Here is a 27,964-nt window from a genome sequence, read left to right on the forward strand (position 1 = left end):
TATCAAACACAGCCAAAAGCAAATGCTTTCTGCTCGCACCCAGGCTGCAGTTTCAGTTACACGTTAAACCTGCTGGGAAGTCTTTTTTTTTTTCTCCTTTGTTTAATCTTGCTGCTCCCACTTTTCTCACTTCATATCTAAGGTTCCAGAGTACAAATGGTATTGCAGATACCTCTTGTTTCAAATAAAGGATCAAATGTGCCATGATTTTTTTTAAAAGGAAGGAAAAAAAAAAAAGAAAAACCTTCCCCCTTGATTTATTTTTTCAATGTTTTCATATGTAAGAGCCAAGCAGTGACGTGTACACAAAATATCTTTGAATAGTAAGAAAAAAAAATCTTGCTGTGTGTCAGACTATTGAACAATTAACTGTTTATATTAAAATTCTGAATAAATTGTCCAAGAATAACTGTTCATTTTGTGTCTGCTGTCTGCGCAGCACCGAGTGCTGCTTTACCACAGGGAGGGCACCGAATTCGCAGCTTGGAATAACCGATACTTTCAGTTGCAAAATGAATGGTGTTAAGAAAAAAAAACAAACGCACACCTCGATCTAATTGTAGGCTCGCGGCCTGACGCCCGCTTGACTCCTGTGCCCACGGCTTGGGCGAGCGGCGCCGGGCTGCGTCCGCACCGCGGGGCTCTCGGCCGCCTCGTGCCGTGGGGTGAACACGGGTGACGGGATTCCGTCTGCCTGAAACACCGAGAGCTGCTGCTCCCTGACAGCCTCCTGCCACTTCCACCCAGGCTTCCCTCTCTGCAGGCAATTTTCTAAAACGATGGAAAGTCTGAGGATCTGCTTCATCCCTGGCCTTCGGCCGAGCAGCTGTAAGCGGGGTTTGCACCGGGAACCGTCTCCCCGTCTGTCCTGCCGCAGGCCGCGCTGGAAGCACAAAATCTTTCTAACTGGTTTTGTTTCCCCAGAGGCGAGAATTCCTGATCAGCGGCACCGAGGAGGCGGGAGGACACTCACTATTCTTCTCACTGTATTTAGCCGCCGGTGAAGATCTGCTCTCCTTCCACTTGGCAGAGCCGTTGGGCGTTGGGTTGTTCCTCGCAGCCGTGGCATTGCCACCGCCCGGCTCTGCTGCCGGTCCCGGCAGGGCTGGTCACCGGGCAGGAGGATGCAGCGGTGCAGATGCTGGAATTAATAGGTTTGGCTTAATATTTCCTTGCCTGTGGGTCTGTCCAAGCCCCGCAAGGTTTGCCCAGTGCCTTCACGCCTCGGCCCTGGCCGTGGCCTCTGCCTGCCCGACCGGAGCACGGGGTCTGGGGCTGCCCTGGGCCAGCGTGGAGCTCAGCCCTCCACCGCGCCCGACCTGCCCCTCGGCAGGAGCCGGGGATGTCGTCTGTCACTCATGCAATGAGTTGTTATAAAAACGAGTAGCATGATTTTCTTTTTGCAAAAAGCGCTTCTGTTCCGCAGGCCTGGAGGTGGATCCTCCCTGCGGCCCTCGCCCCTCTCCCCGCGGCAGCTCCCGGTACCTCTTTGCGCAGCCCAGGGCTGGGACGGGCCGGCAGGGAGATGGTGGTGCTGGTTGAGCAGAAAATGTGCGGAGCTGATGCCACCTAGTGCCCCCGAAGGCGGGACTGGACGAGGCAAGCGGAGCCGGCCCCACTCTGCCCCACGCCGCTTTCGGGGCCACCGAGGAGCTCGGCTGGACTTCAGCCCTTGGCCAAGGCCGTCTGCAGCTCCCTCACCGTGGGAGCGACGAGAAACAAAGTCGTATTTTAAGATGTTTTGGAGTTGCCTCCTCTGGCACAGGCTTGTTCTCTGGGGATCCAAAAATGCAAAATTAAGCAAAGCCACAGAACTTGACCCGTGCTCTCACGGGAGGTTTGCTGCCCGCTGGGCTCTCCGGGATGCTGTGGAGAAGTCCCCGAGGCCCGGCCAGCCCTCCTGCTCTTACCCCTCATCGCTCCTCCAGGCCGCCTCCACGCTGCCCCTTCCGTAACCCCCGAACCACGGCAGACCCTGGGCAGGAGGAGAAGACCTTGTCCTCGTTTGAGCTGAGGACAACTCACCACCCCGTCAGCAGAAGCAGCTGCCTGGTATTTAGGAGCAGCCCTGATCTCTGATACTAATCGAGCTCTTGTGGACTTCAGAGAAATTAAACCTTAATTCCTCTTTGCTCTTGCGGTTTCCTGGAGCACGGGGTAATTGCTATTGCAAGGGCTGCCAAAGCTGCGGTCTCTGAGTAATTGGAGTGTGAGCGGATCTTGTTCTGATTAGGGCTCGGCCGGGGCTGGCGTGTGCTCGGGGCGGTGGGATGAGGAGCGTGTGCTCGGCGGCCCACGGGGCTCGTTGGGACGGAGCAAAGGGCCGTGCCGGGGGCTCTGCCTGCCGGAGCGCAGACAGCGGGGGGCATCGCTGCCTCGGCCCTCGCGCTTTGGGAGCTGAAGTGTCCGTCTCTCACCTGCACGAGTGACTGTGGCCAGCACAGGCGTGTCTGTGCTTTGCTATCGCTTCATCCCCCGTAAGACTGGGACCTGCTGGGCTTCGGGGTCCCTGTTCCTGACCAAGGTCAACCCAAGATGAAGGACTCGTTAACGGGAGCCCTGTGCGAGGCCTCGCTGCCCTGGCAGGAGGCTAACAAGCGATGGTGCAACGAGCCCGCGGGCTCTCACGGCACACACCGAGCGGTTTTTCTCTGAACGGAACAGGAAGCAGTTTGCGGCAATTGCTGTCCTCGCAGCCATCGCTGGTTCAGTGGCTCTCCGGGCCCCCGCACCGGCTGCTTCAGGGTGTGAAACCCCCCCGGGCGATTCTGCTGGACCCTCCCAGAGCCCCGACCCCCGCGAGGGTGGGAGTGAGCGTCGGGGCAGCACCGGGGCCGCCGCTGAAGGAGCTGCAGCATGGGAGAGGCGGGTTTGTTTGTGCCATCGGAAAGGGGAAGCGGTGACATGGTTGAGCCAGAGGCCCCTGTGAGCAAACCGGCCGCACGGCTGCTGCTTCCCCGATGAGTCTCTGCTTTTCGCTTTGCGCCAGCAGCTGGAGAAGAAGCCGGGGCTGTTGGGCGCGAGCGTGCACGGGGAACCCTCCAGAGAGATGCCTCCGGCCCTTCGGGTAAGTCACTCTTCACACGAGCTCCATCCCACAACAACGGGGTTGTCACTCATCTTCCTCAAGGCCTTGTGAGGAAGCTGTTTGTCTTGAAGCCAAAAGCCCAAGTTCTGGGCTTCGTTCAGCCTCCCCCTGCACGCGCTTGGAGGCCAAACGTGGGCTGGGGAGCCTCAGCCTACGAGGAGCTTCACTCTGCTGCGAGCGAAGAGGAGGAGACGAGGTTTAACCCGCAGCGTGTCCCCATGGCCGCCTGTGGGGCAGTGCTGGGGTGGCAGAACACCCTACGGGTGCTGCTCTTGGCTGTGCCACAGCTGGAGGTCTGCAAGGACACCTTGGCACTGCCACGGCAGGGCACAACCGGGCCCCCAACCCCCCTCCGAACTGCCCGCTCTGGGGCTGGGCACTCCTGTTATTGGGGAGAGGAAGCCGAGGGGACGCAGGGAGGGTTGTGTTGGGCAGATGACGCTTTGGGGTTTGCAATCGGGCGAGGGAAATGCTCTTCACCACGTGCCTTTGCATAACACCAGCCCAGCGTGGGCTCCACGCCGTGTTGGTGCCTGTGCCCATTCCCAAACTGGCTGGGCTCTGCTCAGCGAGGCCACAAGTGCCAGCTGAACAGTGGGGAGAAGGTTCGGTCTGGCCCAGGAGCCGCACAGGGGTAAAACATGGCTTCTTCAGCCTCATCGAGGGGTTGGGAGCCAAGTTTGGAGCCGGTGGGGCTGGTGCCAATCAGGAGCACTGGGCCTGGAGACCTCAGGGTGGGGTATTTGGGCTCTGGGGGCAGTTGGAGATAGCTCCCACCTGCGGAGAAGGGCTTGGAGAAAGGTCCTTGCCAGGGGCTGGGGACTTGCTGTGAGCTGCACGATGATGCCGCTGTTGCAGACAGTCAGGGTCTCGTGCGTTCCCTCGCAGAGGCTGTGCTTGGCACTAGAAGACGATGCCAGAGGGGCAAGTATCGAGCCTGTGGTCTCAACTCCCACCCTGCGTTTCCCAGGTGAAGCTCCTGCCCCTGCAGAACTGCCTTAAAGGTGGTGGCTTGTCAGGCCGACAGCTGATAGTCATGAATGGAGCAGGGAGTTTTCGGCAGAGAGGGGAAGGGGGTCACAGCGTGTTGACAGCTCGTCTTCTGGTTCTACCCGCAAGCCTGCAGCAGCGTTCGGGGGCTGCGTGTGCCCTGGTGCCGCTAACCCCCAGGCCCCGCTGGAGGAAGTCACTGACCCATTGCACAGGTGGGAACGCCAGAGACCAGGAATTTCTCTCTGGCTACAGCCTCCATCAGCTGATGCTTCTGACAAAACACTTGGCTTCTCCACTCCCCCCTTGGCAGCCCCTGGGCTGCAGCCTGCAGCGCTGCCTTAGACCGCGCTGAGCTCTGCCGTGCTCCGTGTGGCGGCTCCTGCTCGGGGTTATACCTTGCACTGGGCTCCCAAATGTCAGACTCGCTGCTCAACCACTCCTGGCCGTCGTTTTCGAAGCGCTGGAAGAAGAGATGGTCCTTTAAGCGAGGTAACGGCCCTGTGTGCGGGGAGAGCGGTCTGAGCCGTGTGTCGGGAGCCGGGCGGCCGCGGGGCGGTCGGGAGAGCCCGTCCCGGGCGAGCAGGTAGCAACGAGCACTGGGGTCCCTGGGCAGAGCCTGGTGTTGGGCGCACCCCGCTCCTGGCTGCAGGGGGGCTCTGCGTGAGTGTTGGTTAATGCTTTTCCTTCCGTTTCATCTTCTTTTCAAGGCACATTAATGCTTTTAGGAGCTGGGTAATGGGTTAAATATCAGCCTTCTGGTTTTGTAATAACTTTGTTTCGCTGCTGGCAGTGAGTTGGAGGTCCCGGCGTCTGCAGACAGCTGTCTCTGCACGGCTGCCTGGCCGGGGCTGAGCCTTGTGTATGTCGAGAGCTCGGTGTTTGAGCAGATGCTGGGGGAAAGATTCCTCCAGCCTTTCCGAGAGGGCTAACGAGCAGAGCCGCCCCGTCCGGAGCATGGTCTGAGCCGCGGCGGTTTGTGTGGCACCGGCTGGGCTTCACGGTGCCCGACAGCAGGGACGGGCAACGCCAGCAATGGTGTGAACTGGCCTCATTCCCGCATGCAGGGCCGTGGCTCCGAGACGGACGTTCCATCCTTGGAACTGGGATGTCTGCAGTCCCGGAGGAGCTGGACACTGCTGTCCTTGCCTGCAAACACTGTCCTCAGGCTGATGCTTTCGGGTACCTTGGTCTGTGGCATTAGAGCTCTCGATACAGACCAGCACCTTCTCCCTCATTACTCTCCCCCTGGTTCTCTTCCGACGTGGATGTGCAGAACAAGATCCAAACTGAATGATCAAAGGAAGGTTAATTCTGAGCAGGGGGCCGGGTCACGCAGGCTCTGGTCTGTTGTGAGCCCCGAGCAGCTCCCTGAGCCCCAGCTGGGACACCCCAGTGCAGCCTCCCCAGTGCTGCGCCTGCTGGGGCGGTTATGGGCTAACTATACATATGTGCATATAGATATATACATATATGCACCAGTCCACAGGCGACCTTCTCTCACTGCCCGGCAGAGGCACTGGAGGAAGCTGCACCGTGACTCTCGTGACTTGGAGTGTACCAGAGGGGCTACAAATCCCGCTCAGCTCCGCCGAGACCCTTCGGCTGAGAGCGAGCTGGGGACCGCGCTGGCTCCCCGCTCCTCGGGCCCTCCATGCCCCAAACCCAGGCCCCAGACGCGGTGATAAGACAGCCGCTCGCTGTACAGTATGTTACAGTGTTGGACAGCTTATCTTCTCCCCTCCTCCAGCCCGGGCCGCATGAGTCAATCCCCTCCGCTGCCAACGGCCGGCGATGTGGGGCCCAGCCCAGGCGAAGGGCTGCACTTCATCCCGCTTTGGCACAGCGAGTTTAGCACTGGCTTTACAGAGGTTTTAGCCCACGGCTCTAGGCATCCTGCAGGGTGGCATGGAAAGGCCAGCAGGGCAGGAGCCAGGCAGAGACTGAATAATTTTTGTTTCTTGTCTGTGATGCTCCCCGTGGTTTCCCAACAGCCTCTCCCCCTGATTGCTGGGAAATGCCCCGACGCTCTGCTCTTTCCGTCCTCCTGGGATTTTTTCACGTAGCAGAACTGACCAGTGCTTTTTACTCGGTGTGGCCTTTCCCCAGTGGAAACGCAGAGAGTGTTTGATGCTCGGAGGATGTGATCGGTGTGGCGAGAGCTCACATCCTTGTTTCCTCTGCTGTTTCCCCCCGCCAGCGCCAGCCTGGCTCCAGGGGCGCTCGGGGACCCGCAGCATCCTGCGCCTGGCGGCGCGGCGGGCAGGTGAGGACGGGCCGTGCTGGCACAACTTGTTCCAGTGCCGGCTGCTCTGGTGCCGTCCCCTGCTGTGGCACCTGCGGGTGCGTCCCCAGTGACCGAGGGAAATCAGCAGAGGCACTTGCAGGAGAGAGGTTTCGACTGTAGGTCTCAAATGGAAGTATTTCAATCTTTGTTGGGCTCCCACTGGCTTTGCACGCAATTACGGAAGCATGGAGTTTTCTTCCTCGAGACAAACCAGCTCAGCTGGCTGACCCCACTGTCCCCACGGCATCAAAATCCCCCAAGACTGTCCCAGGCTGTCACATGCGGTGACGCCTGTCGCTACTTCCTTCCTTCCCACGCAGGAGCCCGGAGCCGTCACGTTTTGCCTGCCGGGAAGCTCTGGCAAAGCGTAGCAGAGCCCCGCTGGTGTGCGGGGACCTGCCCGGCCTGGGCAGCGACGCTTCCTCCCAGCTCTGCCCTGGGAATTCCTCTGATGCGGCTGCTCCCTGCAGCAATAACCTTTTATGGTTCCCAGCCAGAGACGAATTAGGCAACTGCGATGCCTAATCTGCTTAATGTTTCCCTAAAGCAAACAGCGTATGTTCTTGAAAGTGTCATTTTGTCATCCCATCACCAGCTTCAGCTGCGTAAAGGTGGACGCTGCTGTCTGCCAGCGCCCAGGGAGCTACGATGTCCCGTCCCCTTACCACCCAGACGCAGCACGGGTCCTTCCAAACGGGCTCCAGCGCCAAGCCCAGGAGGCTCGAGGGGCTCCAGAGTTTGCCATACTTGCCGATATATGGGTGACCACCTCGATCGTGGCTACGGGGATGCTCACAGCCCCTCGGACCTGCCTCCCTCCTGTGCGTGCTCCACGCTGGCCGTCCCTTGCTCATCCTGCCAGAACCTGATGCCTGAAAGCGTTTTTCCCCCGTCAGCCCCTTCAGCAGCCCCCCTTGCCCAAGCGTCCGCACAGCTCGGCTCTAGACACGGTGCCAACCGACGGAGGCGTTAGATGCGGGGAGCCCTGAATTGTCTGTCTGGTGCTCACACATTGCCTAAAATGGTCTCCCCATGGCTGTAGCCCTGTGCACGCCGCGTGCTGCTGCCTGACGGCCACTGCCGCCAACTTCACCGGAGGCTGGCTGCAAACCTGATTTATCACGTGTTGAACGGGAGCGTCTGAAGCCTCCGAGGAGGATACAAGTCGTTCAGTGGGCCCGGAGGGGGTCTGTGCACTGCAGCTTATGCCTTGGCCAAATCCTGAGCCCTGCATGGCACAGGCAGAGCACAGGGAATATTTTCCAGGCCTCCGAGGAGCTGACTCTCTTCCAGGGATCCACTTCAGAGCCGCAGCCTGGTGCTGGCCCGGAGTGGCCTTGGCAGGACGGACGGACCCTGCTTGGGAGGAAAAAACATCTTTGTTTTAGCGAAACCTGCGGTGCAGGGCTCTGGCCGCTGTCAGGCCACAGCGCTTGTCATCTACCGCAGCTACAGCCCTGCCGCCCCTCGGGGCTTTGAGCTTCCTCTGCGGGGAGTTCGCTGCCGCAACGGACCGCGAGAGCAGGGAAATCTCCTTTTCCTTCCTTCCTTGGACTTGTATGAGGGGAAGCACCGTTTGTCCTGGTCCCCCTGGGACCCTCCCCACCAGCTGGTGGCTCCCCTTGGCTCCTTTCTACCTTCGACTTCATCCCAGCCTCCTCTGGGGGCTCAGTGGCTTGTTCTACCCGCCGACATCTTTGGCTGCTCAGTTTCCTCCAAGCTCATGCCAAAACCTGCGCTGCTTCAAATGTGAATTCACTTCAAAATGCTGATCTTTGATTACAAGCTGATTAGAGGCAACCCAGGTGCATCTGAGGAAAGAAAAGGTGATGTTCAATAGCTCAGCAAACCTCTGCCAGTTTTACAGATCGAGCGTTACAGATGTGGCTCAAGGGCAGGAATTTGTCTGTTAATTAAAAATGTCTCCTGAAGTAAACTCTACAACCTTGCTAGAAAGCCTGTTTCAAATTTTCCCTGCTCTTATCATTAGAAAGCCCTTAATTAAAATAGTGCCTTCTCAGGGTGCTTGCTTTCTGTATTATTTATAGACTCTCACTTGAAATTACTGCACACGTTTAAACACACCAAACACTCCTTAAAACAGAAAATCTGGCATCTGCCAGATCCTGCAGCAGGATCCAAGGAACAAACCTCCAAACTCTCCCTCACGTTTGCTGCCTTTTTCTAGTTGGCACCACGCAACTTCTGGCTGCATTGCACAGCATTAAAACCCACAACAGGATGCAAGGTTTCCAAGAGTGTGTTTTTTAACAATACCTTCCTCACATTAATGTTTTTTATACTTGGCTTTCCTGCAGCACGATGGGTTTCTAGCAGTTTCTTGCCCTTTTTTCCCACTGGATAGATATGGCTGCTTATGGTCTCTTGCTATTGTTCTCTGCATCTTCAGAGATCCACCACCGTGCTTCAGCCAACAGCCTGGCTTTTTTCCATTCGCCTCAGCTGTATGGATCTCGAAGGAATAAAAGGTCTCCGTGAGTCATGCGATGGTTTAGAGATCGTGGCGAACGTTTACAGTGTGTCTCGTTGCATAGGAATGTGCTTCGGTCAGCTGGACGATCTATTGTACCACGAAGCACGTCCAGACCTTGTTTTTGTTTCTCAATGAGTTATCGGAGGGTGTACACACGCTCAGGTTCACACTCTCTTAGCACTCCTGTGTGGGGAAAATCCACGCGAGTGAGCCGGGACCAGGAGAATAACCCACTCCCGCTATTGCTCTGCACATTCAGTGTTGTCTGGAGTCACTAATGCACCTCCAATTTGGCCTCCCAATGGCATCCTTTATCCCTTAAGGATGAAAATAAAATCAGTCAGTATTTTTTTTCATAGATTCCTGCTTTAAAGGTCCATAATGCCATTAGCAGCCCTCAAAATACGCTTAACTCTTCTGTTCCACGGTGGCAACAGCCTCTGCAGCACAGGGCACCCTGCAAGGGTCTGGCTGGGATGGTGCAAGCCTGATCTCTCCCTTGCACATTCCATGGCTCGAGGGATGAGGTTGCTGCTGTTAGGGGACCCCTACACCAGGTTCCCACGGGATCAAGGTTGCCAAGGTCCAGAGATTGCCTGGCAGTGCCTGTCTGCAAGGGGTTTGGGAGCAGAGGGCCACATGGAACGTTTTGGTGATGCCTGATGTCACCTCTCTGTGCACGGACGAATTTACATCCCCCCTGGCCATCTGCTGACATGCCATGACCTTCTCTGTCTTGCAGGCTCCGACTGCAAGCCATGCTTACGGGAATTCACTGACCACAGCACCCCTGCTTTGGATTATCCCAACCCCAAAAGCTTCCTCCCATCCCTGATTGCTGAGGATGTCACCTTCTGCACCAGCATGGCTGAAGAAAAGGCAAGTGTCCTCTTTCCTTCCGCTACCACCGTGCGCAGCAGGAGCCAGGGTCAGCAAACTGGGTGGTCAGCAGCATATTCGGAGGGAATGTGGTGGAATAAGGATGGGGGAAAGTGGTACCGATCCAGATTAGCGGGGAATACAAGGTTATACTGCTTCTGCTGCTGGGAAAAATCATATCTCTGTGCTTTGTGCTGGCGTTAGGGGGAATAAAGCAGAGAGAGACCTCAGGGACAGGGGGAAGCCGAGCTGGTGGGGCTGGGGTGGGTCTGGCCGCGAGGTGCAGTAGGAGGGTGCTGCTATTAGGAAGCCTGGCTGGAGAGGCCAGCTGCAGGCCTGGCCCCGCTAGCTGCGGGTGGGCTGTTTGCCGTGAGGAGGGAAAGAAAAGCAGCTCCAGCTCTGCAGGGGACCTGTCCCCTTCGCAGGACGGCCACAAGGCTCTCGGACGGGATGTGTGAGCTCGGGCTGAGCTGTCGCTGCCTTTGCAGGAGGACGCATCTTCCACCGAGCTGGACGTCCCAGCAGCGGACTTGCACAGCAGCACGGAGGATCTCCTCTCAGACTCTGCTCTCCGCGGGACGGAGTATTACAGAGATCTGGGACTCCTGAGCCCACCAATTGCCAAAACAGCGCCAGAGATGGCAGCGCAGCCAGAACGAGCAACCCAGGCTGTGTCTGCCATTCGCTTATTGAAAGAGAGACCGGGGGCTCTGAGCAAAATATCTGTGGATGTTGCTTTTTCCAATCCCGTTTCCTGCTCGGTACGTTACGGCGAGGCCGACTGCCGCTTTCTGAACAAAGGCCACGTTTGCTCCTGTGCGGCGGTGCCGGGAGATGGCACCAGCACTTCTGAGTGTCCTGCAGAGGCAGGCAAAGAGCTGGACCTGCAGGAGGCCAAGGAGTCCTTCCCCACGCTGGTGAGGTCTATGTCTACCTCTCGGAGGCACAGCTGGGAGAGCCCTTTATCACCCGTGGACAGCAAGCGCAGGTAAAGCAGGACCGTGAGCAATATTTGATGTGTAGAATACAATGACGCTGCGTGAGGCGGGAGCGCTCACACTGCCCTGAGCTCGAGCTGCTGCTGGGTGGTCCCCCTCCCTCGTCAGCTTCTGCCAAAGCAGCTGGACGCCTACTGCTCATGTTGGGTGGGATGTGGAGGAACAGATGCTAGAGCAGCAAGAGGCTTTAATGTCTCCTTGGCGGGAGGAAGACCCTCTTTTCCTCGTTCTGGGGCCGTGAAGAGGATCTCTATTCTGGGGAGAGCTTGTTTCTGTCTTGAAGGAACCTTGAACAGCATCAGCTGCCCTGACGGCCTCCATGCTCTGGCTCAAAGGCAACTTGGCCCGCCCCAGAGGGACTAAGAGAGCTCCATCAAATGCGTTTTCTTCTGTGAGTCGGCTTGGTGGGACCTGTGCCTGCAATGGCCACCGTGTCCTCCAGCCCTGTGTCCTCCATGTGGCTGCAGAGGACAGTGCATTTTGTAGCCTGATGCTGAGCTCTGTCTGGGGGCGGTTTCCAGGCCTGGCATTACCGCCGTGCTGTGCTCCTGCCACACGAACGCCTTGGGCTCCATGCTACATGCACGCTTTCCCTGCTGACAAACGTATTGATCTCCCGGATGACTGGGAGTTAGGTGTAAGCCAGCAAGAACTATTTTTATCTCTGCTCCTTATAAGGTACCCTAAAATTATCTCGGCCTGAAATCTTGGCACTTCTTCGTCAAGCTCAGACTTTGGTCCTCAGACCGATTGTTGTTCCGTGTGCCACAGTTTCACAGTTCGTGTTTCACAGTTTGTGCCGTGTAACAGGCACATGAGCGATGGCGGCACAAAGCTCTGTCCGCGTCAGGGACGTGTTCAGTCCCCTCGCCGGGCGATTAAGCATGTGTGAGCACGGGGCCAGGGAAGGGGAATACGCCCCGCTGTCCCCTAAGCAAATGCTTCCTGAAGCCTGTCTCTGGCAGCAGGAATGAAGTGACAGTGATCTGCAGACAGAACCCATGCAGAGAGTAAGATTTTCCACTGAGCCCTATCCATCATTTTGCTCCTATGTTGTTGGCACTGCAACAGCACTTGGTGTTCAGGAAACCGTGGGGCACTGGGGGAGCTGGTCCACCCCTCGTTTCCCAGAAAAGGATTTATTTTTCCTTCCTCGAAGCTGGGCCCCGGTGGGAGCAGGATTTATGACATGATGCCACAATGATGATTCGATAAACGACAACATCTGCCATTTCTAAATGCCCAGCGGGACTTTCCTGGCACTGGAGTGAGCAGGGCAGCAGCTCCCACACAGGCCAGGCAGGCTGCTGTCTGGGTGGCTGCACAGTCTCAGGGGTTGCTAAGAGATCAGCGAGGGCCGTCCGGCACTAAACATCCCGGTTGACCAAGGAGCTTGTGGTCTCGCTGATGGCAGCCAGAGAAGCTGTTTTTAACAGCCTCAGGATTTGGTGTCAGGCTAACGCTTCCTGGCATTTCCTTTTCCACGTGCCTGCTGTGGTGACCCTCCTCGTCCCAGTTGCATGAGCTCTTTAGGACTGTCCACCCAAGGCCAGGACATTGCAGGGGCTGTGCTGTGCCTGGCACGATGGGACGGGACTGCTAAACTGGCTTGTTCCTCTTCCTCGATTTAGATTCAGCCTGGATGCCAGAGAGATGGGCAGCGACGCAGAGCAGGAGGATGTGGAGAAGGGGAGCCAGTCCTGCCCGCAGCCTTGTGTGTCCCTTCAGCTGCCCAAAGGGGAACTGGAAAGCTGGAGCAGTGGCGGGGGTGGCACGGTGATCAAAGTGGAGATAGAGCCGTTACGCCCGAACCTCACGGTCATCCCCGGCTCGGAGGAGGCGGTGAGTGTGTATCTTGGGTCTTGATCCAATCCTGATATGCCACAGGTATCAAACCACGCAGCAAGAGAACCTGCCCTCGGGCTCCCAGGGTGGGCATGGAGGGCAGGAGGCTGTGGGAAGGCAGGGATGATCACTGGCACTTGAGTCGAGATTCCTGCCTTGCCAGCCATGCTGTGCCACGGTGGAGGCTCCCTTGGTGCACAAAGGACCAAAGGTGTCTGTGATTACTTACTTCTCCAGGAACGTGGCAGCAACGGGAAGAGACTGAGGTCAAAGTCTGTCCCATCAGCCTGCGAGGCAGTTGCCCCCCCTCAGATCCCTTGCAGTTTCGACACTTCTCTTCCAGCCGTGGAAGGTTGGTATATGGCATTAAATGAGTTCAAGGGGTTTGTGATTAAGAAGATTAAAAACTGGAGATGTAGCCTCTGCAAGCCTAGACATCCTCTGCCCTTCCCTTCTACGTGGTCTCAGGAGCTCCTGAAATAAAAAGTCAAGCTGACTTTGAGTCTGATCCTGGCTAACGGGGTAGTCCAAGCTTAGACATGCCGATCCCCAGCGACACATTGCCATATAACCTCTCTGTGGCTGGTGCACTGGTCACTCCCTACTCACACAAGACAAAGATGGTTTCCTACGAACAGAAGACACTGCTTTGTCTGCCTGGGTTTAAATGTGCCCTTTCTCCTGTGCCCCAAAGAATGGGGCAAACATGGTCTGTGTGCAGGCCCCTTCCAACAGCAGTGCCCTTAATTAACCCACCCTGCGCAGGTGGCAGGGGAGCAGGCTTTGGGACAAGGCTGTCAGGTTCTGGTTTCTGCACTGAAAGCTGAAGAGCCTTAGAAAAATAGAGGCCCCAGCTCCTGTAAACTTAATTTTGGCCTTCTGGCCAGAGGTCTCTGAGGTGTATCAGCTCTTACCCTCTGGCTGCACGCAGGGTCCTCAGAAGTTGATGTAACGCATATTGGAAAAGGGAGGGGTAACACAGAAAAGTGATGTAGCCTTTGCCTCCCTCGCAGAAATGCAGTGCAGCCTTTTCCTCTCAAACTTGTCCCTCCCCAGTAAAGGCAGAGTGGGAGCCCAGCAAGATTAGTGGGGTCCAATCGCACAGCTTGCAACATGGTGCTCTGCAAAGGCAAACCAGGATCCCTGCTGAGAGTGGTTTGTGTTCCAGGTGTTGAACCCCCTGCTCTGGAGATGCTGGAGAAGGACCACGTGTCCCCAGACCACGTGTAGGTATTGTCAGTCCTGGCTGTTTTGAGATGGCAGAGATTCTTCAGTATCTGAGCTACTGGAGATGCAATAGCAATGGAGATCCCACTCCATGCTGGAACACAGCTGAGTAGTTGGTCATAAAACAGCGACTGATGCTTTGTGGGGTGCAGAATGTCTTTGCAAAGACATTTTCTAATCCCTTGCTTTTCTTTTGCCCCATCCCTGGTAGGCTAATTGTCCAGCAGGTACTTCAGGAGCTGAAACAATATCATGGGTAAGTGAGTCTGGGAGAGGGATGTGGGTGGGGAGGTCATGGGTCTGCCTGGGACCCACCGGGCAAATGGTACTTGGTCCCCTGAGCAGCAAGTCCCCAGGGTACCAGAATCACTGTATTCTTCCAGTGAAACTAGGGTAGAATTGCAAGGAGAAGTAGCATTTCATGTGCCTCTTTGGTAAAGCTAAGCATGTTCCTGCCCCATCTCCAAAGATGGGCCTTTCCGCTGACCCAAAAGTTCTGCTCTTGTGTTCTTTGCTGTGTGTCTGAAGTCTTTTCCCTGCACAGGGCGAAGCAGAGAGCTTGTGTGCAAGAAGGCAGTGGTTCTTCCCAGCAGAACCTCACCTGGTTTGAGTTCCTGTCTAACGAGTAAGTGAGCCAGACAGTAACCCACACACTTAGTGTTTCCGGAGCAGACCGATTTCGAGTCCCCCTCTATCTAAGCTCTACTGCCCTGCTAATACTGTGTGCAGGACGCTGGTACCTGCCAGGTTCAGCCGGGACCAGGGCCTCATTGTGCATGGTGTTGAACAAAACCACAGACACAGCCAGAACTTGCACAAATAATTTGAAAGTTCAGCTCCTTATTTGCAAGTGTCTCATTAATAAATAACATGACTGATGCCAAACCAGATCCTCCAGCAGACAAAAAGCTCAGAGATAGGGTCCTAAAGTAATGCTTCAGATTAACTCCATCAGTGATCTCCCCAAACTGTGCTTCGACAGTTAACCTCCCCTTAGTTAAGATGGTTTTGGTCTTGTTTCAGAAATGAGGACAGTGGAAAGAGCGATAAAGCAGAGAAAGGCACGAAGGTGATGCGACGTCTGAGTTCCCTGCGGAGCCGAGTCACCGGATCCTGGCAGAAGGATAAGGTGAGGGGGAGATGCTGAACTTGTGGAAGGAACTGTTGAATTGTTCAAGTAGAAAAGGGGATTCTGAGCCCAGGGACCAGTTAGTTGGATTCCTTTTGGATGGCTGAGGCCTCTATATTGGTCAGCAGATGCACTGTGACCCCTAACACAACGCACTGGACAGAATGATTGTGGACTTTCAGGTGGAGGTGGACTTTCAGCCCACCTTGCTCCAGGGCACGTCCTGGCTGCTTTCATGTTGTCTTAGCAGGAGTTGCACAGACCAGGAGAGAGTGCTTTGGCTGGGTGACTGCCTGGATCACCCGCGGCGGTAAGGAGGAGAGCCTGCAGAGGCACAGACATGTGCTGCAGTGATGCCCTTCATCAGGCATGACTGTCCCTAGAGGGACTGGCCTGAGCCTTAGGAAGGCATTTGGGAGAAGCACTGCCATCCCAAAGGTTGGGGCACAAAGGTGCCCACAGTACTCGCTGCACATCAGCTTTCTGCATGCTCGTTTTTACCAGGGGCGAAAGGAATGCGTGGGCAGTGGGAGGCCTGTAACGGAGTTGTGTTTTTCTCTCCTTCCAGGGTAAGAACAAAGAGCAGACGAAAGAGAGAGAGAAGGAGAAAGAGACAAAGGAGCCAAAGGAGAGGTGGAAAGAGATCAATGGGCACCAGCTTGTGCCAGGGGTTTTCTCCAGTTGCACCAGCTGCTCACTGTGTGCCAAACCTCTTGTGAATAAAAGTGGTCTGCAGTGCCTGAGTGAGTATGGCTGTCGCTGCCTGGCTCTGACCCAGCCTGGCCGTAACCCGCTCCCCGGCCTCTCCGCCGGCACAGGCCGGCCATTCCTCTGCTCAAATCAGCCTCGTGGATTGCTTCACTTTTCTGCCTGGCTTGACTGTATGCCATCACCCTGCTTGGCCTGGCTTGGTTGTTTCTCCAGATAGCCTAAATGATCTCTAAATCCTGCCTGGCAATAGTTTGTCCTCGTTTTCTTTGGCCGCTTGACCATTTCCTGCCCCTTTCCCCCAAGGAGTGCTCTAGGTCAACTTTTCCTTTAATAATATTTTTTCCACCAAGTTCTGCTTTGCCCAAGCAAATATCCCTGCTGCCTGAGTGAAGCTGGATCTTTTAGGCTGTTTTTCACAGCCGCAGTGATGCATCAGCTCAGCATCTGCCCTATGCATGGGCACAGGGATTTCTAGAGCATCCAAAACTTTATTAACTAACACAAAAGTCAAATGGTGCCTCCCAGAACCCGCAGGGGTGAGATTGTTGCTTTTCAGATGTAAGTAGTGCACAGGAACGGCACCTGCGCCTTTGTCGGCTCGCATGGGACTCTGTCCTCCCACTGCTTTCACTGGGGCACGGCTGCATGGCTTTGGCTGACGGAGAAACCCTGTCCCTCCTCTTTGGGGCAGGGACTCAGGGCACTGAAGAACATTTTAATTCCCAAGGGGCTGTCTCTGGGCAGAGAAAATCTTCTGGAAATGAGAGAATTGCTCTCTTTCTCTGCCTTATATCCTCAAGCAATCCTCGTTCTCCAGTAAGGGTCTCTCAGAGACTCTTAAGGTCAGTAAAACCTTCCTGGGGCATAAAAGAACTGGCTGCCCTTGGACATGTGCTGCGAGAAGCGTATTTTCCCTTCAGGGCAGCTGGAGGGAAATTGGAAAGGACCACAGGCCCGGCTATTTGTGAATATTTGTCAGGCGTCACAGCAAAAAGTAGGAAGCAGGGAGCTGAATAAGAGCAAGTGCTTTGTGGATATTTTGAACCCAGATATTATGGGAGGAGGCCGAGTTATGTCTCGTCATTCCTGCCGAGGAACCTCCTAGCAAAGGCTCTGTTTGCACTTCTGCCATGCTGCTTTACAAAAAATATCTGAACCTGAGAGGATACAGACAGTCCTTGATCCCCAGCTTGGAGCCATGCTCTGTATGGTCTTGGGAACTCTGGGCTCATTGCTGGTGTGAGTGAGTCTTCTCTGGACAACCGCTATGGAGATCTGTGATCTGGAGCGCAGGGAGTTGGAGCTAGCTGTTGAAATGGGCGTATGGCTCGGTGTATTGCCGTCCTTTAGAAATGCATGGGGGTTGGACATGAGTTATAGTAACTTTTATCTTGCTTCTCAGGCCTTCCATGAGGAATCTGTGTTCTTGAGTCTTGCTAACATTCAGGAGAAAAACTCCAAGGTGGCTGAGGAACCGGTTTGTGTTCGGGACTCTGTGACACCTCCTTTGGCTTTCTGGGCTGCTGAGGGAGACGCTGCCCAGGCTGACGTGGGCGGCAGGGCAGCAGAGCTCGGTTTTGCGTGTTCCCTTTGCGGTGGCTTGAACTGAGGCTGAACAATTGGGCAGGGTTCTGAGATGTTTGTTAAAATTAATGGCTTGTCTGTGGTCAGATCTGGATGGGTACTTGTTGCGTGACAGCTGTTAGCCTGAGAGTGCCTATATTTGGATTATGCTGGGCTGAAACCTTTGTGAGCCGCTTCTGGGTGGTGGAGTTGATAGTTGATATCACTAACTCCCGTTATTGCAGCTAGAAGCAGTGCGTGGCCTCCTGACAAGTCACTGATAGGGCTCTTGAAAAGCAAGCTCCGGGGCCACCCCGTAGCCAGAGCGGCAGGCCAGCTTTTCAGAAGTGCGAGCTGCTCTGTCAGGGCTCAGTCCGAGCTGTAGCTGCTGCCAGGATCTGAGCCTATTTGGCTGCTCCTCTTGTTTTCTCATCATGAACTCACACTTCACCATCTATACGCTTTGGCCCTCGGCCAGCTCTCGGTCCATCTCATGGTCAGGTGCTGCTGGTTGTGTTATCGCCATGGTATTTTTAACTGCAGCACCACCACGTGGTAGAAGACAAAACAGGCTCTTCGAAAGACAAGAGAAGAAAAGATGGTGGTTAAAGATAGGGATGAGCTGAAGCCAGGGGGATGAAGGGTAGGGAAGTGATTAGGAAGTCTAAGGTTTTTCCACTGTCTTGTGGACACAAAAAGTCCAGTGGCTACCATGTGATGAAATAGAGGAGTGAGAGGTCTTCTTACTACGGAAAGTAACAGCAGGAGGAATTCTGCTTTTAATTCAGGAGTCATCACTCTGCTAGAAACATGCATGTGAGCTGTGAAGAAGGTAGGCATCTCAGGGGGCCCTGTACATGGTAACATGTTTCCCTCTCCCATCTGATTCCTCCCATCTATCCTGACACCACACGGCACGAAGTCTCCCAGTGAACGAGGGAAGGAGGCTGCGGTGTGTGTCGAGAGTATGAATGCAGGAGAGTTTCTGCAGCTTCAGAGTCTCACAGATGTGACGTTAGGAGCCTGGCAGGGATGAAAAACAAAGAGGAATGATTGCAGTCGCTGGGATCTCCACAACAGTGGCCACCCAAACTTTGCTCCTACATAAACTTTGAGCTGTGCGTCTCTAGAATTATTGCTCACCTGGAAATAGAGAAAGCTCCTTTTGAGCCTTTGCTGTCAAGGGTGGAGAAGGTTCTGTGTCTAAATTAATCCTCTTTTATAAACACGCTCCCAGAGTTTATACAACAGGAGTTAGATGAGTCCCAGGAAAACCCTGACAGGAGGAGAGCTCTCCAAGCAGGCTGTGCCATGGAGGTGAGCCAAGGATATGGCACGGAATATGGATGGTAAGAGGATTGCTTCTCTCCTCGCAGCTTGAGCTGAGCACTGGGGTAGAGGTGGGTCTTCTACATCATCATCAGTTGAGTTACCTATTACTTTATAGGAAAAATAGAGCCCTAGCCCCCGTAGGGAGGCCAGATCGGCCATCCTCTTCAAAAGGAAACCTATAGCTGCAACAGTAGGCTTCAGACAAATTCCTCCTCTTCTTTAAGAGAAGGTGCTCAGTTTAATGAATCTTCCTGAATAATACAGGCTGTGCTGGACATCAGACTGTCCACCTGCCCTAGCCTGACCCTTGCTGAGCGCTCCAGTATACAGGCTGATTTATAAGAAATTACAGTAACAACTAGTTTCCAGGATTTATTTAAGGCACGTTGTGAAAGACGTTTGGAGAATCATTTCCTTTCTCACAATGGTTCTGCCAGTAAATGGGTCTCTGCAGTTTCTCAGGCAAACATCCTCCATCCATGCTGCTTTATCTGTAAGGAAGGAGGCCAGTGTGGCTTTCGGTTGGGACTTGAAATTCAGTGTGAAATTCACCTCTCACTCGGCACTTGTGCCAGCACACTTTTGCTTTTAGGATTCCCAGTGCAGCACCAATAAGCTAATACAGGAAGGAGAGTTTTGGCTTAAAACAAGGAGGAATTACTTGATTTTCTATCCTGAAATTTCTGCTCATGGCCCACACAGAGTCCTGAGAAATCTGAAAAGCAACAGGCAACCTGAAACTTGGCATTTCTGGAGGGAGACACAGCCACCAAAAAGCTTTTATTTTGGGGCGGGGGGAGAGGTTTGGGTGCTGTAACATGATGACAGTGATACATGGACTGGGAGTCCCGCTTGGAATAATTGATTGCTGACAGGAATCCAGATAAAATAGGCAAACCAGAGCGACTGCGACAGGCTGTGGGTTAATGCCATTATAAGCCGATGAAGCAGGATCTAAAGCAAATGTGAAAGCGGTCTGCAGTGCTGGTTTCAGAGGAAACACTGAGCGATGCGTCTGCTGACATACAGCTGGCTCTGCCAAACCCTAGAGGTTTTAGAAAAGGAAGCTGAAGAACATACTCATCTCAGTGCTTCTCCTTTTCTGCTTTTCACTTTCTTTTTTGTATCTGAGCAGTGTTGCCTTCATCTGGAACATCTCCAAGGTGCTGCTCCTTGCATTCCTTGCTAAAACTTCAGGATCTTGTACACTTGGCCAGACAAATGCATAAGGCTGCACAGCAGTAATCTACCTGCAACTCATTCAATAAGAAATCTGTTGTTATTATAGAATTACAGAGGATTAGAAAGTCAGCGCTCTTCTCTTCTTTGCAATCCAAACCTTAGCTCTAAGCTACGGAGTCTTTCAGCTGGTTGCTCTGCCAGATTTTGCGCTGATTTTGTGGAGGTGCCCTGAGGCCAGCTGCACAAGCACAGCACGTTCCCTCCGTGACAGCTGTAGTTGGGTAATCTGCAATGCTTTACTTTTATATTATAGCGAAGCACAAAGTTTGAAGTGTCTAAGGATTAATCTGTCACCAAGTGACAGCCAGCTGTTTACCCCCAAACTACTTTATTTAATGATTATTTCTCAGCAGTGCTGAGAGGCCCCAGTAAACAACAGGGACCTTAGTGTACTTAGTCTTGTACAGAAGCAGCACAAAAGGGAATACTTCTGAAAAGCTTGCAACTATAAGATGAAGACGAAAAAATAAAATCGATTGAACAGGTTGCAGTGTGGAAACCAGAGACAATATTGGTCCCAGGGTAGTCTAGGATTTCAGCACATTTCCAGCCCAAATGGTGGCAGGTTCTTTCAAAGCAGCGCGGGAAGGCTGTAGGGTGGATTTTGAGAAGGAAGTTTGTTTTGTAATCGCGTACGTTGCATTTTCAAGCTTGATGGGCAACCTGGATGTGCGTGACTTAAAAACATGACAAACTTGCGACGGAGATCAGTATTTTAAGTCCTTGGAGTGAATCATAGATCAGGAGGTAAGGTTAGGTCATGAGCTCTTCTCATTTTTCCTCCCTGCACAGAGCACTCCAGCAGCCTGGTCCTAGTACTGGGTCAGCCCTTACTGTTGTCAGGGAAAAGGTGTTTTTTCCAGCAAGCAATTTAGCTGTACAAGTCAGGGCATGAATCTGCTGATAGAGAAGATAATTCGCCTTTGTTTTTGCCGTTTGCCTGCGCAGGGGTCATTTGCGAAGGCCCGGGCAGGCGCTCACGGGCGCGGGGGGGAGAAGGAAGCCAGCGCCCTGCCAGCGCGCCGGGCACCCCGACCTCGCCTCGGCAGGGGCGCCCATAAACACTGCAGCACGCGCCGAATGGCAAATCCCAACAGGCTTTTAATAACAAATTAAGTATTTAGAGTAAGTCCCGGGCGCCGTGCAAACACATGAACTCCCACGTTAAAGCTGTCCCTCGGGATGCTACATCCCATCCGTTAAGGGCCTGTTTTGTCTTTGTTCCTGCCGCGGCCAGGCACTGATGGAAGGCAGGTCCCCTGGAGGTGCCCCGTGGTTGGGATGTTTTACCTCCGCCGGCTGGGGCAGGGGAGAGCCCGCAGCGGTTCTCAGGCCTGGGACCCTCCTCAGGGAGAGGCCTGGGGGCTCTCGCCGCCAGCCGCCTCCCCCATCCCAGGAGCCGGGCTGAGGATGGTGGTGGTCGTGCCGTCCCTCAGGGGACAACATGGGCTGAGGTGTGGTCTTGCCCTCCCCGAGAAGCAAGCACGGGATGAGGCCGTTCATGCCCTCCCTGAGGAGAATGAGGCGGCTGGGGGTGGTTGTGCACTCAGACGGGACAGCGCGAGCTGAGGTGGTCGTGCCCTCCCCGCGGAGAAAGTGCGGGATGAGGGTGCTTGTGCCCTCCCTAAAGGAAAAGCACGGGCTGAGGGTGGTCATGCCCTCCCTGAGAACAAAGTGCGGGATGGGGTGGTTGTGCCCTCCCTGAGGGGAAAGCCAGAGCCGAGATGGTTGTGCCCTCCCTCAGGAGAAGGCGCGGGCCAGGGGTGGTCGTATCCTTCTCGGAAGGAGAAGCGCGGGCCGAGGGCGGTCGTGCCCTCCCTGAGAAGAAAGCGGAGACCGGGGGTGACCGTGCCCTCCCTGAGGGGACGGCGGGGAGCGCGAACGGTCGCGCCCACCCTGCGGGACAAGGGACCCTCCCCTCGGCCGGGCGGCGGCGCGCAGGCGTGCACCCTCGGCTCCCTTTTGCTTCCGGGGACACGGGGGCGTTTCCTGTTGCTGTGGCGGCGGCTCCCGGGACCGAGAGTGCAACCGGCGGCTCCCCGGGGAGTCCGGTAAGAGACCGGGGTTGACAGCGCGCCCGCCGGCGCCCCGAGCCTCGGCCCCCGGCTCCCCGCGGCAACACCCCCCACCCCGGCCCCGCGAGCCCCCTTCCCCGGGGCAATGGGAGGCCGCGGCCCGGTGACTGGCCTTCGCCTCCCGGTCCTTGTGGCGGGGCAGCGCTGCTCCCGGCGTTGCTGAGGGGGTTTTCGGTGGGGAGCTGCGGGGGGGGAGCCTGCCCGCCGGCCGCTGCCGCCTGGCAACCTCCGGCAGTGGGCAGGTACACAAGGCCGGCCTCCATGGCAGCGCGGTTGAGAGCCAGAGTTTGGCCAGGGTTTATCTGCCCTTTCTGACAAATCCTGCAGGGTTTGTGGCCGTCCCAACGTTAGCAGCTCAGGGATTAACGCGGGGGACTAGGCATAGCATGTGAAGATCCAGTCTTTATCCAAGAGACCTCTTTCAGGGGGTAAGGAAGGAGCTGAAATATGGCTGTGCGCTGGGGACGTGAGCTGGTGTAGCCCCATGCGAAACTGGTTCATTTTATGGCACAGCTTGAGTCCGAGCATCCTCGTGCTTGTGACAAGGAATTCCTGTGCCTCGTCTGCTCGGTTGTTACACACGTAGTACTAGTGCTGCAGCAGCGGGAAAAGTCTGGGATGTGCATAAAAAGACCTTTAAATGTGTTAGGAAAAAAAAAAAATAGTGGTGAAAACCTCTTATCCACAACTGTGATCACTGACCCGTTTTAAATATTCCACAGCCCTGGCATATTAGGGAGAGGAGCAGGAGATAGTATCAGATTGGAGGTTTAGATTGTACGCGCTGGAAAGGAAACAGCGGTAGGAGCGGTGATAGATTTTTGGAGGAGTGATTCAAAGCTGAATGAGTTTTCTCAGTGTTTCTGGTACTGCATTTGGTTTTGCTGCCCTAAAAAATAAGCAGAATTTCTGAATACTATTTGAAGATTTTATGCTGTGGTTTTGTTACTGGAGTATCTGTGTGTCTTCTATGTAAAACCAAGCGAAGAAATGGATGCTTCTCAGTTCCTTCTCATTCCCCTCTTAGGAGACAGTTTTGTAGGTGGGTTTTTTGTTTGGCTCTTTTTTAAAAATTTATGAAGTTACAAGGTAATAGTTTCTCTTTCGTATCACAGAAGAAATCAACCCATGAAATATGGCTCTCAAACAGGAGCCATCAGACATTGTGTGTTGTAGTTCCACCTAATGTTTACCTATGAAATATTTTAAATACCTTTTATGATTGTCATAGTTGCTGCTTCAGTCCTGTAGCGTTCCTGTAGAATGGGGGAAGGGTTCAGCGTGAGAGAATTGAAAGGGTATTCGTATTTCTCTTAGGATAATATGCTAATTTTAGTTTACATTGTTTAAAAACAGAAACATCAGTTGTTCGTTTGTTTGGTTTGGGTTTCTGTGCTCAAAGAAAACCCCAAGGTCACCAGAACTTGGAGTGCTGGGAACGACACAACCCCACCCCGCCATCCATCTATCTGATATTTTGACAATAAACCCAGATACAGGGATAAAGTAATTATAGGTTGTTTTTGGAGACAGAGACGAATGCTTTAACAGGGAAGATGAAACTTGGTAATTTAGTGTCATTGCTTTCTCGCATGGACTGTCTCTATTTCAGAATGTGAAGTATCTCATCAGCCTGCACCCTTCCAGTTTTTGGTTTCTGCCTGTGTGTAATTAGGCGAGTTAGCAAAACAAGTAAACACCAGTCACCAAAGCCACTAGGACAAAGTTAAATCTGCTCTGAGTTCCTGCAGATACATGACCTGGATTTACCGAATACAGAAACTTCTTCATGTTCCACTGAAACTCCTCCTCTTTCCTGAGGAGATTGATCACAGAGTCCCTTGCTCTTTCTGGAATGCTGTAGTGGTTTGAAATGTTTCTCAGCTGTTGTGTTGCGTATCTCTATGTATAAATTCAGATTTTATATACTGCATTAATCATTCATATGCAAGTTGTTTCCTTTGTCAGTTGCAGAGAGAGCAATTAACTTGTATGGTGTAAGGGTGAGGAAAGAGGGAAGAGATTTTCTTTGATCCCTGGAGCATCGGACACATGAAAACAGAAAAATTATTAATTTCACAAGAAAACTATTTTGTCCGTGGTGCTCTTCTGCTGGTTGGATTTAACAGGTGGTGAATATATCCTTAGCATTAAGATAGTGCTTGAAGTCCTTGTATCGTTGTATTGTTAAAAGGTGTCCCTGCCTGAACTTAGCTGTTTTAAAGGGGTTTTTTAATGTCATTTAAAAAACACCAAAAAGCATATGTTTGAGGGGAAAAAAAATCAGTAGTTCAATTTTAGGTTAATCACAGCGTATCTGCCTGTTAGTTGTAGTTGTTTGCAAGTGGCCTTTTAAGGGTTATTTTATTGGGCAGGACCGTTCCAGACCAAAGGTCAGGGTCATAATACTCATAATACCTGGTGAGTCATAGATTTGTCCTGGAATCCAATTCTGGAAGACATTTATAGGACATTGCCAGTGTCTGATCCAGTGGAAGGTATTCCAGCTGGGGGAGAAAATGTATTCTCCTGCCCTTTTTCAGCTGGGTTCATTGCCCTCTTGCATACTGTGAATCAGTGTTAGGCTTTTGGGCATTGGGATGCATTGTCCAATAAAATGCTCTTAAGTTGTAAATTGGTTCCTGTGAGCCTTTGGGAAAGCATCTCATTAATAAGGGAAGGTTTTTTTTTATTATACTAGATATTAATTTCATTACCCTCAATCATGAACAGGATCTTTTATGATGTTTATGAGCCTCCTGGTCTTAAGTGCTCCTTTGCTGAATGAGGCCCCTGTTTCAGTTGGTCTGTCAATGAGCAATAGGTCATCGCTGGCACCAGCCCACACAGAATGCTGCAGAGGCAGTGACAGCCCCATCGTGAGCAGAAGTGCGATAATGTGATGCTCCCAAAATTCTCAGTCTTAATTCCCAAACTGTGGATTTAAGCCCAGAAACAACCACGGTGGGTTTGCTTAGTTGCCATGCTGTTTGTGGTATCGATTGCTGTTGTACCTTTAGCTCTAGCAGTGGGGGTCCTGCCCCCATCCAGTCAAGGTAACCCAAATCCTTGGACTTTCTGGGTGTGCAGGCGGTTTAACTGATGTTCTCAGCAGTAGTCAGAGCTACAGCCCTTCTGCAGGGTCTGTGTCGAAATGAAATCGCTTGGAGGATGTGTTTTTCCCTGCTAAATTAATCTTCCTGCAGTTCCAGTGAGTGATCGAGGGAGGAGAGGACGGGGAAGAGGAAGGGAAGAGCCTGGATGGCAGTCCTCTTGAGTTTTTATCTCTGTCTTTCTCAGAAATACCTTCTGTGCCTCTCCAGTTTGAGAAGAACTTGCTCACATAACTGTCCATTTCATTTTGGTACCTTCCCAAATAATTGATCTGAATAAAATGGAATGCTACTAGTTACTGATAGTACATGCAAAAATGTTTCTCTTGGTCAGTTTTGAATTTACCAATGCTTCATTTCTTCAGATTGCCATCTGTGCATTCTAAGGTTAGATATCTATTATTTCTGTACACCTGTAACAACCCTTCATATCTATCTCTGCCCTTAAATATCCGTCTCAATGTGTGCAGGTTCCTGTCACTTCTTCACTGTCCTCAGTCCCTCATTCTTCTCTTTGCTGTTTTCTTGACCCCTGCAGTTCTCCAATACCCCGTTCAGAGAGGCTGTCCAGAAGAATAAAGAATGCAAAGAGATACTATGTTCAGAAAATGGAAATCAAATCCTCTAGTATTCGAATGCTTGTTCTCATCCTGAATTGGAGTGTAGTTGGTTCAGCGCTGTCTGCAAAAGTGTGTTGAACAGGGAAAGCAGGAGCGTATTTTGTAAAATGCAGTGTGCTTATAAAACAGCCTGATTCTTCTGCCAGTTTTCAAAATTCTCTTCTCTTACGTGGGCAAAAATAATGCCACTTGGAAATCACTAAGTTAATTGCATTTCAAATAGTCTCTTGGAGAATCAAATCCTTGGATTCACCTGCAGTTTTCTGAGGCTTTTCCTGTTTTCTAGTATGTTCTCTCCTGTTATGTAAAGAATCTTTCAGCAGCATAGGAAACCAATACATAGCACTACTAGATATATTAAGTAATTAAGTGAAAAATACCTACCGAGAGTGTTATAAGCTGTTATCTCTAACATAATGAGTGCAGGGTTTTAAAATTGAAATATATTCTTAAGTTGATAGCCCTTTTACAGTTATCTTATCAAGGTGCCCAAGCTTTTGAAGCAGAATTGCACCTACTAATCATTAATAGAAAAGAATTATCGCATGGTAATCACTGATATGTAAATGTCAGGGAATATGAATGCCTAGTTAAAGTTTGATAAAATGTTTATCGATGACTGTATTACACAACTGTAGATGAATGAAGTGGATTTCGGGAGGAGAGGCGATGTCGCGGGGCCTCTGGGGAGGGCAGTGGCTGTATGAACACATCCCTCCCTCCGTGTGCCCGTTCTGTCCCGAAGGGAGCCCATCTGTAAGCGAGACTGGAATCCAACCCAGCTTGACGTCATGGAGAATTTTTTCTGTTTCCTTTTGTGCGGTGGTTTTTGTCCTACAGTTTGCTCCTTTGTCTCAGGAGGAAAGGGGTTTCCATTGTCAACTAGTTGTTTGTTGTTGTGGCATGTCTTAACACGCTCTTCATTTTTGGTGATAGGTGCAGGCCTTATCAATGCTGCAATAGCTAATATATTTGTTATCCTCTACCTAGTTTTAGTGAGTGGGTAATTTTAATACATTTTTATCATACGTTTAGAGAGGCACACACATCTGAAATTAGATATACCGCCTTTTGTTTTGTTGCATGGGGTGCGGTATTGGTAGAAGCAGCACAAATAAGAGCGGAGTTCTGGGAGGTGATTGTTTTTGTGGAGATGTTGTGTGTGGCAGGCGCTCAGAGTGCCATATTCTGCTCCGATTTCCCACACTTGTGGAAGTTGGATAACACGTAAGCATCTCTCAGGTCTGTGCACTCAGTCTTTCAGTCTTGTTTTTATATCTTTATTAACTTATTTGTGTTTAAGGCCAAGTGAGCATTTTGCTCCTGTTCTCAGAGTTTTACTGTAATTATGGAAAATGCTTAAAAGTAATCACTTCTCTACATTAGCCAGGATCCTTAAAGCACGACACCAGTCCTGGCGCCGGGCGGGGGTGATAGTTCTGTTTGGATGAAGAGACCTTAGTTTTTCCTCCGTGCTTTAAACAAACAGGCTTTTCCCTAGGAGGTGTCGTGTTCGTCTTCCCAGTTTTGTTCTATTTCTCTTTTATCAGGCATGCCTGAAATATATGGGAAGAACAAATCCTGGTTTCCTTTACTGTCTGAGTTGCGGTGTCCTGCTTCTGATGAAGGATCTTATTTTATAGATGGGCAGAGAGACTGCAGAAAATACTTGATGTTACCAGTTATCCTGTTTTCTCAAGCAGTACTTATTATAAGGAAAAAAAGAGATTGGATTTTACTATAGTATAGTGGGTTTACGCCTTTTGGGTGCGGGAGGGCTGCTTTAGTTCCTTTATCTGGAAATAGCTTCTTTGTGAAGCCAGAAAAGTGGTAATGCTCAGGTGATTCTGTGGTGCGGCTTGAACTTCACTGTAGTTACTTCAGCCCCTGCTAATACTCCATGCAGGAGGGCAGCTATTTGCATGGAGCCAAGCGAATTGCTGCCGCTTTGCATTGCTTTTTGAATTGTGATATATGGAAAGGGCCTTTGCAGATATGAGGACAGCGGTGCTCTGGTTGAGTGGAGATTAAGCAGAATGCTGTTAGTGCATTCAGGAGCGTCTCTTTGTGCTTGCGTGTGTCAATTGCGTTATCAGTGATTCTGAGTCTTCCTGACAAAGCTCGAGTATTTGGTGTAAAATCAAGAACAGAACATGCACAACGAGCTCGCTGAAACACCTGAGCTTACTCTGCATCGCTTCCAAAATTAAGATCTTTTATGTGTCAATGTGTCACTCTTCCTGTCCCTAGATGGGAATGACGAGAATAATTTATGTGTGTTTCAGATTGTGCAGTGAATGTCCATAAGAACTGCAAGAGTTTACTGGCTGAATGCAGCAGCATCAGACCCAAGGTGGGTTTTAAAACTTGT

General features: G+C 52.4%; 1 protein-coding gene across 5 annotated transcripts in view; it reads left to right on the plus strand.

The window, feature by feature from the left end:
- The first annotated feature begins 2,664 nt into the window (after positions 1-2,664).
- Positions 2,665-27,964, plus strand: part of ARHGEF18 (Rho/Rac guanine nucleotide exchange factor 18) — a 47,049-nt gene continuing 21,749 nt past the window's right edge. For 2 of the 5 annotated variants that reach the window (XM_054181876.1, XM_054181877.1), the window contains exons 1-11: positions 4,446-4,570; positions 9,602-9,738; positions 10,227-10,726; positions 12,368-12,578; positions 12,819-12,933; positions 13,750-13,807; positions 14,020-14,064; positions 14,353-14,433; positions 14,832-14,937; positions 15,506-15,680; positions 27,879-27,946. In XM_054181876.1, the coding sequence (XP_054037851.1) occupies positions 4,495-4,570; positions 9,602-9,738; positions 10,227-10,726; positions 12,368-12,578; positions 12,819-12,933; positions 13,750-13,807; positions 14,020-14,064; positions 14,353-14,433; positions 14,832-14,937; positions 15,506-15,680; positions 27,879-27,946 (1,572 nt within the window). In that variant the 5' untranslated portion in view covers positions 4,446-4,494. Of the gene's footprint in view, positions 3,068-4,445; positions 4,571-9,601; positions 9,739-10,226; positions 10,727-12,367; positions 12,579-12,818; positions 12,934-13,749; positions 13,808-14,019; positions 14,065-14,352; positions 14,434-14,831; positions 14,938-15,505; positions 15,681-21,744; positions 21,837-27,878; positions 27,947-27,964 lie in introns of those variants that run through there. The other 3 variants (XM_054181878.1, XM_054181880.1, XM_054181879.1) reach the window with 3 other exon arrangements.

The sequence above is a fragment of the Rissa tridactyla genome, chromosome 22 (assembly GCF_028500815.1).
Source record: "Rissa tridactyla isolate bRisTri1 chromosome 22, bRisTri1.patW.cur.20221130, whole genome shotgun sequence".
Classification (NCBI taxonomy): Eukaryota; Metazoa; Chordata; class Aves; order Charadriiformes; family Laridae; genus Rissa; species Rissa tridactyla.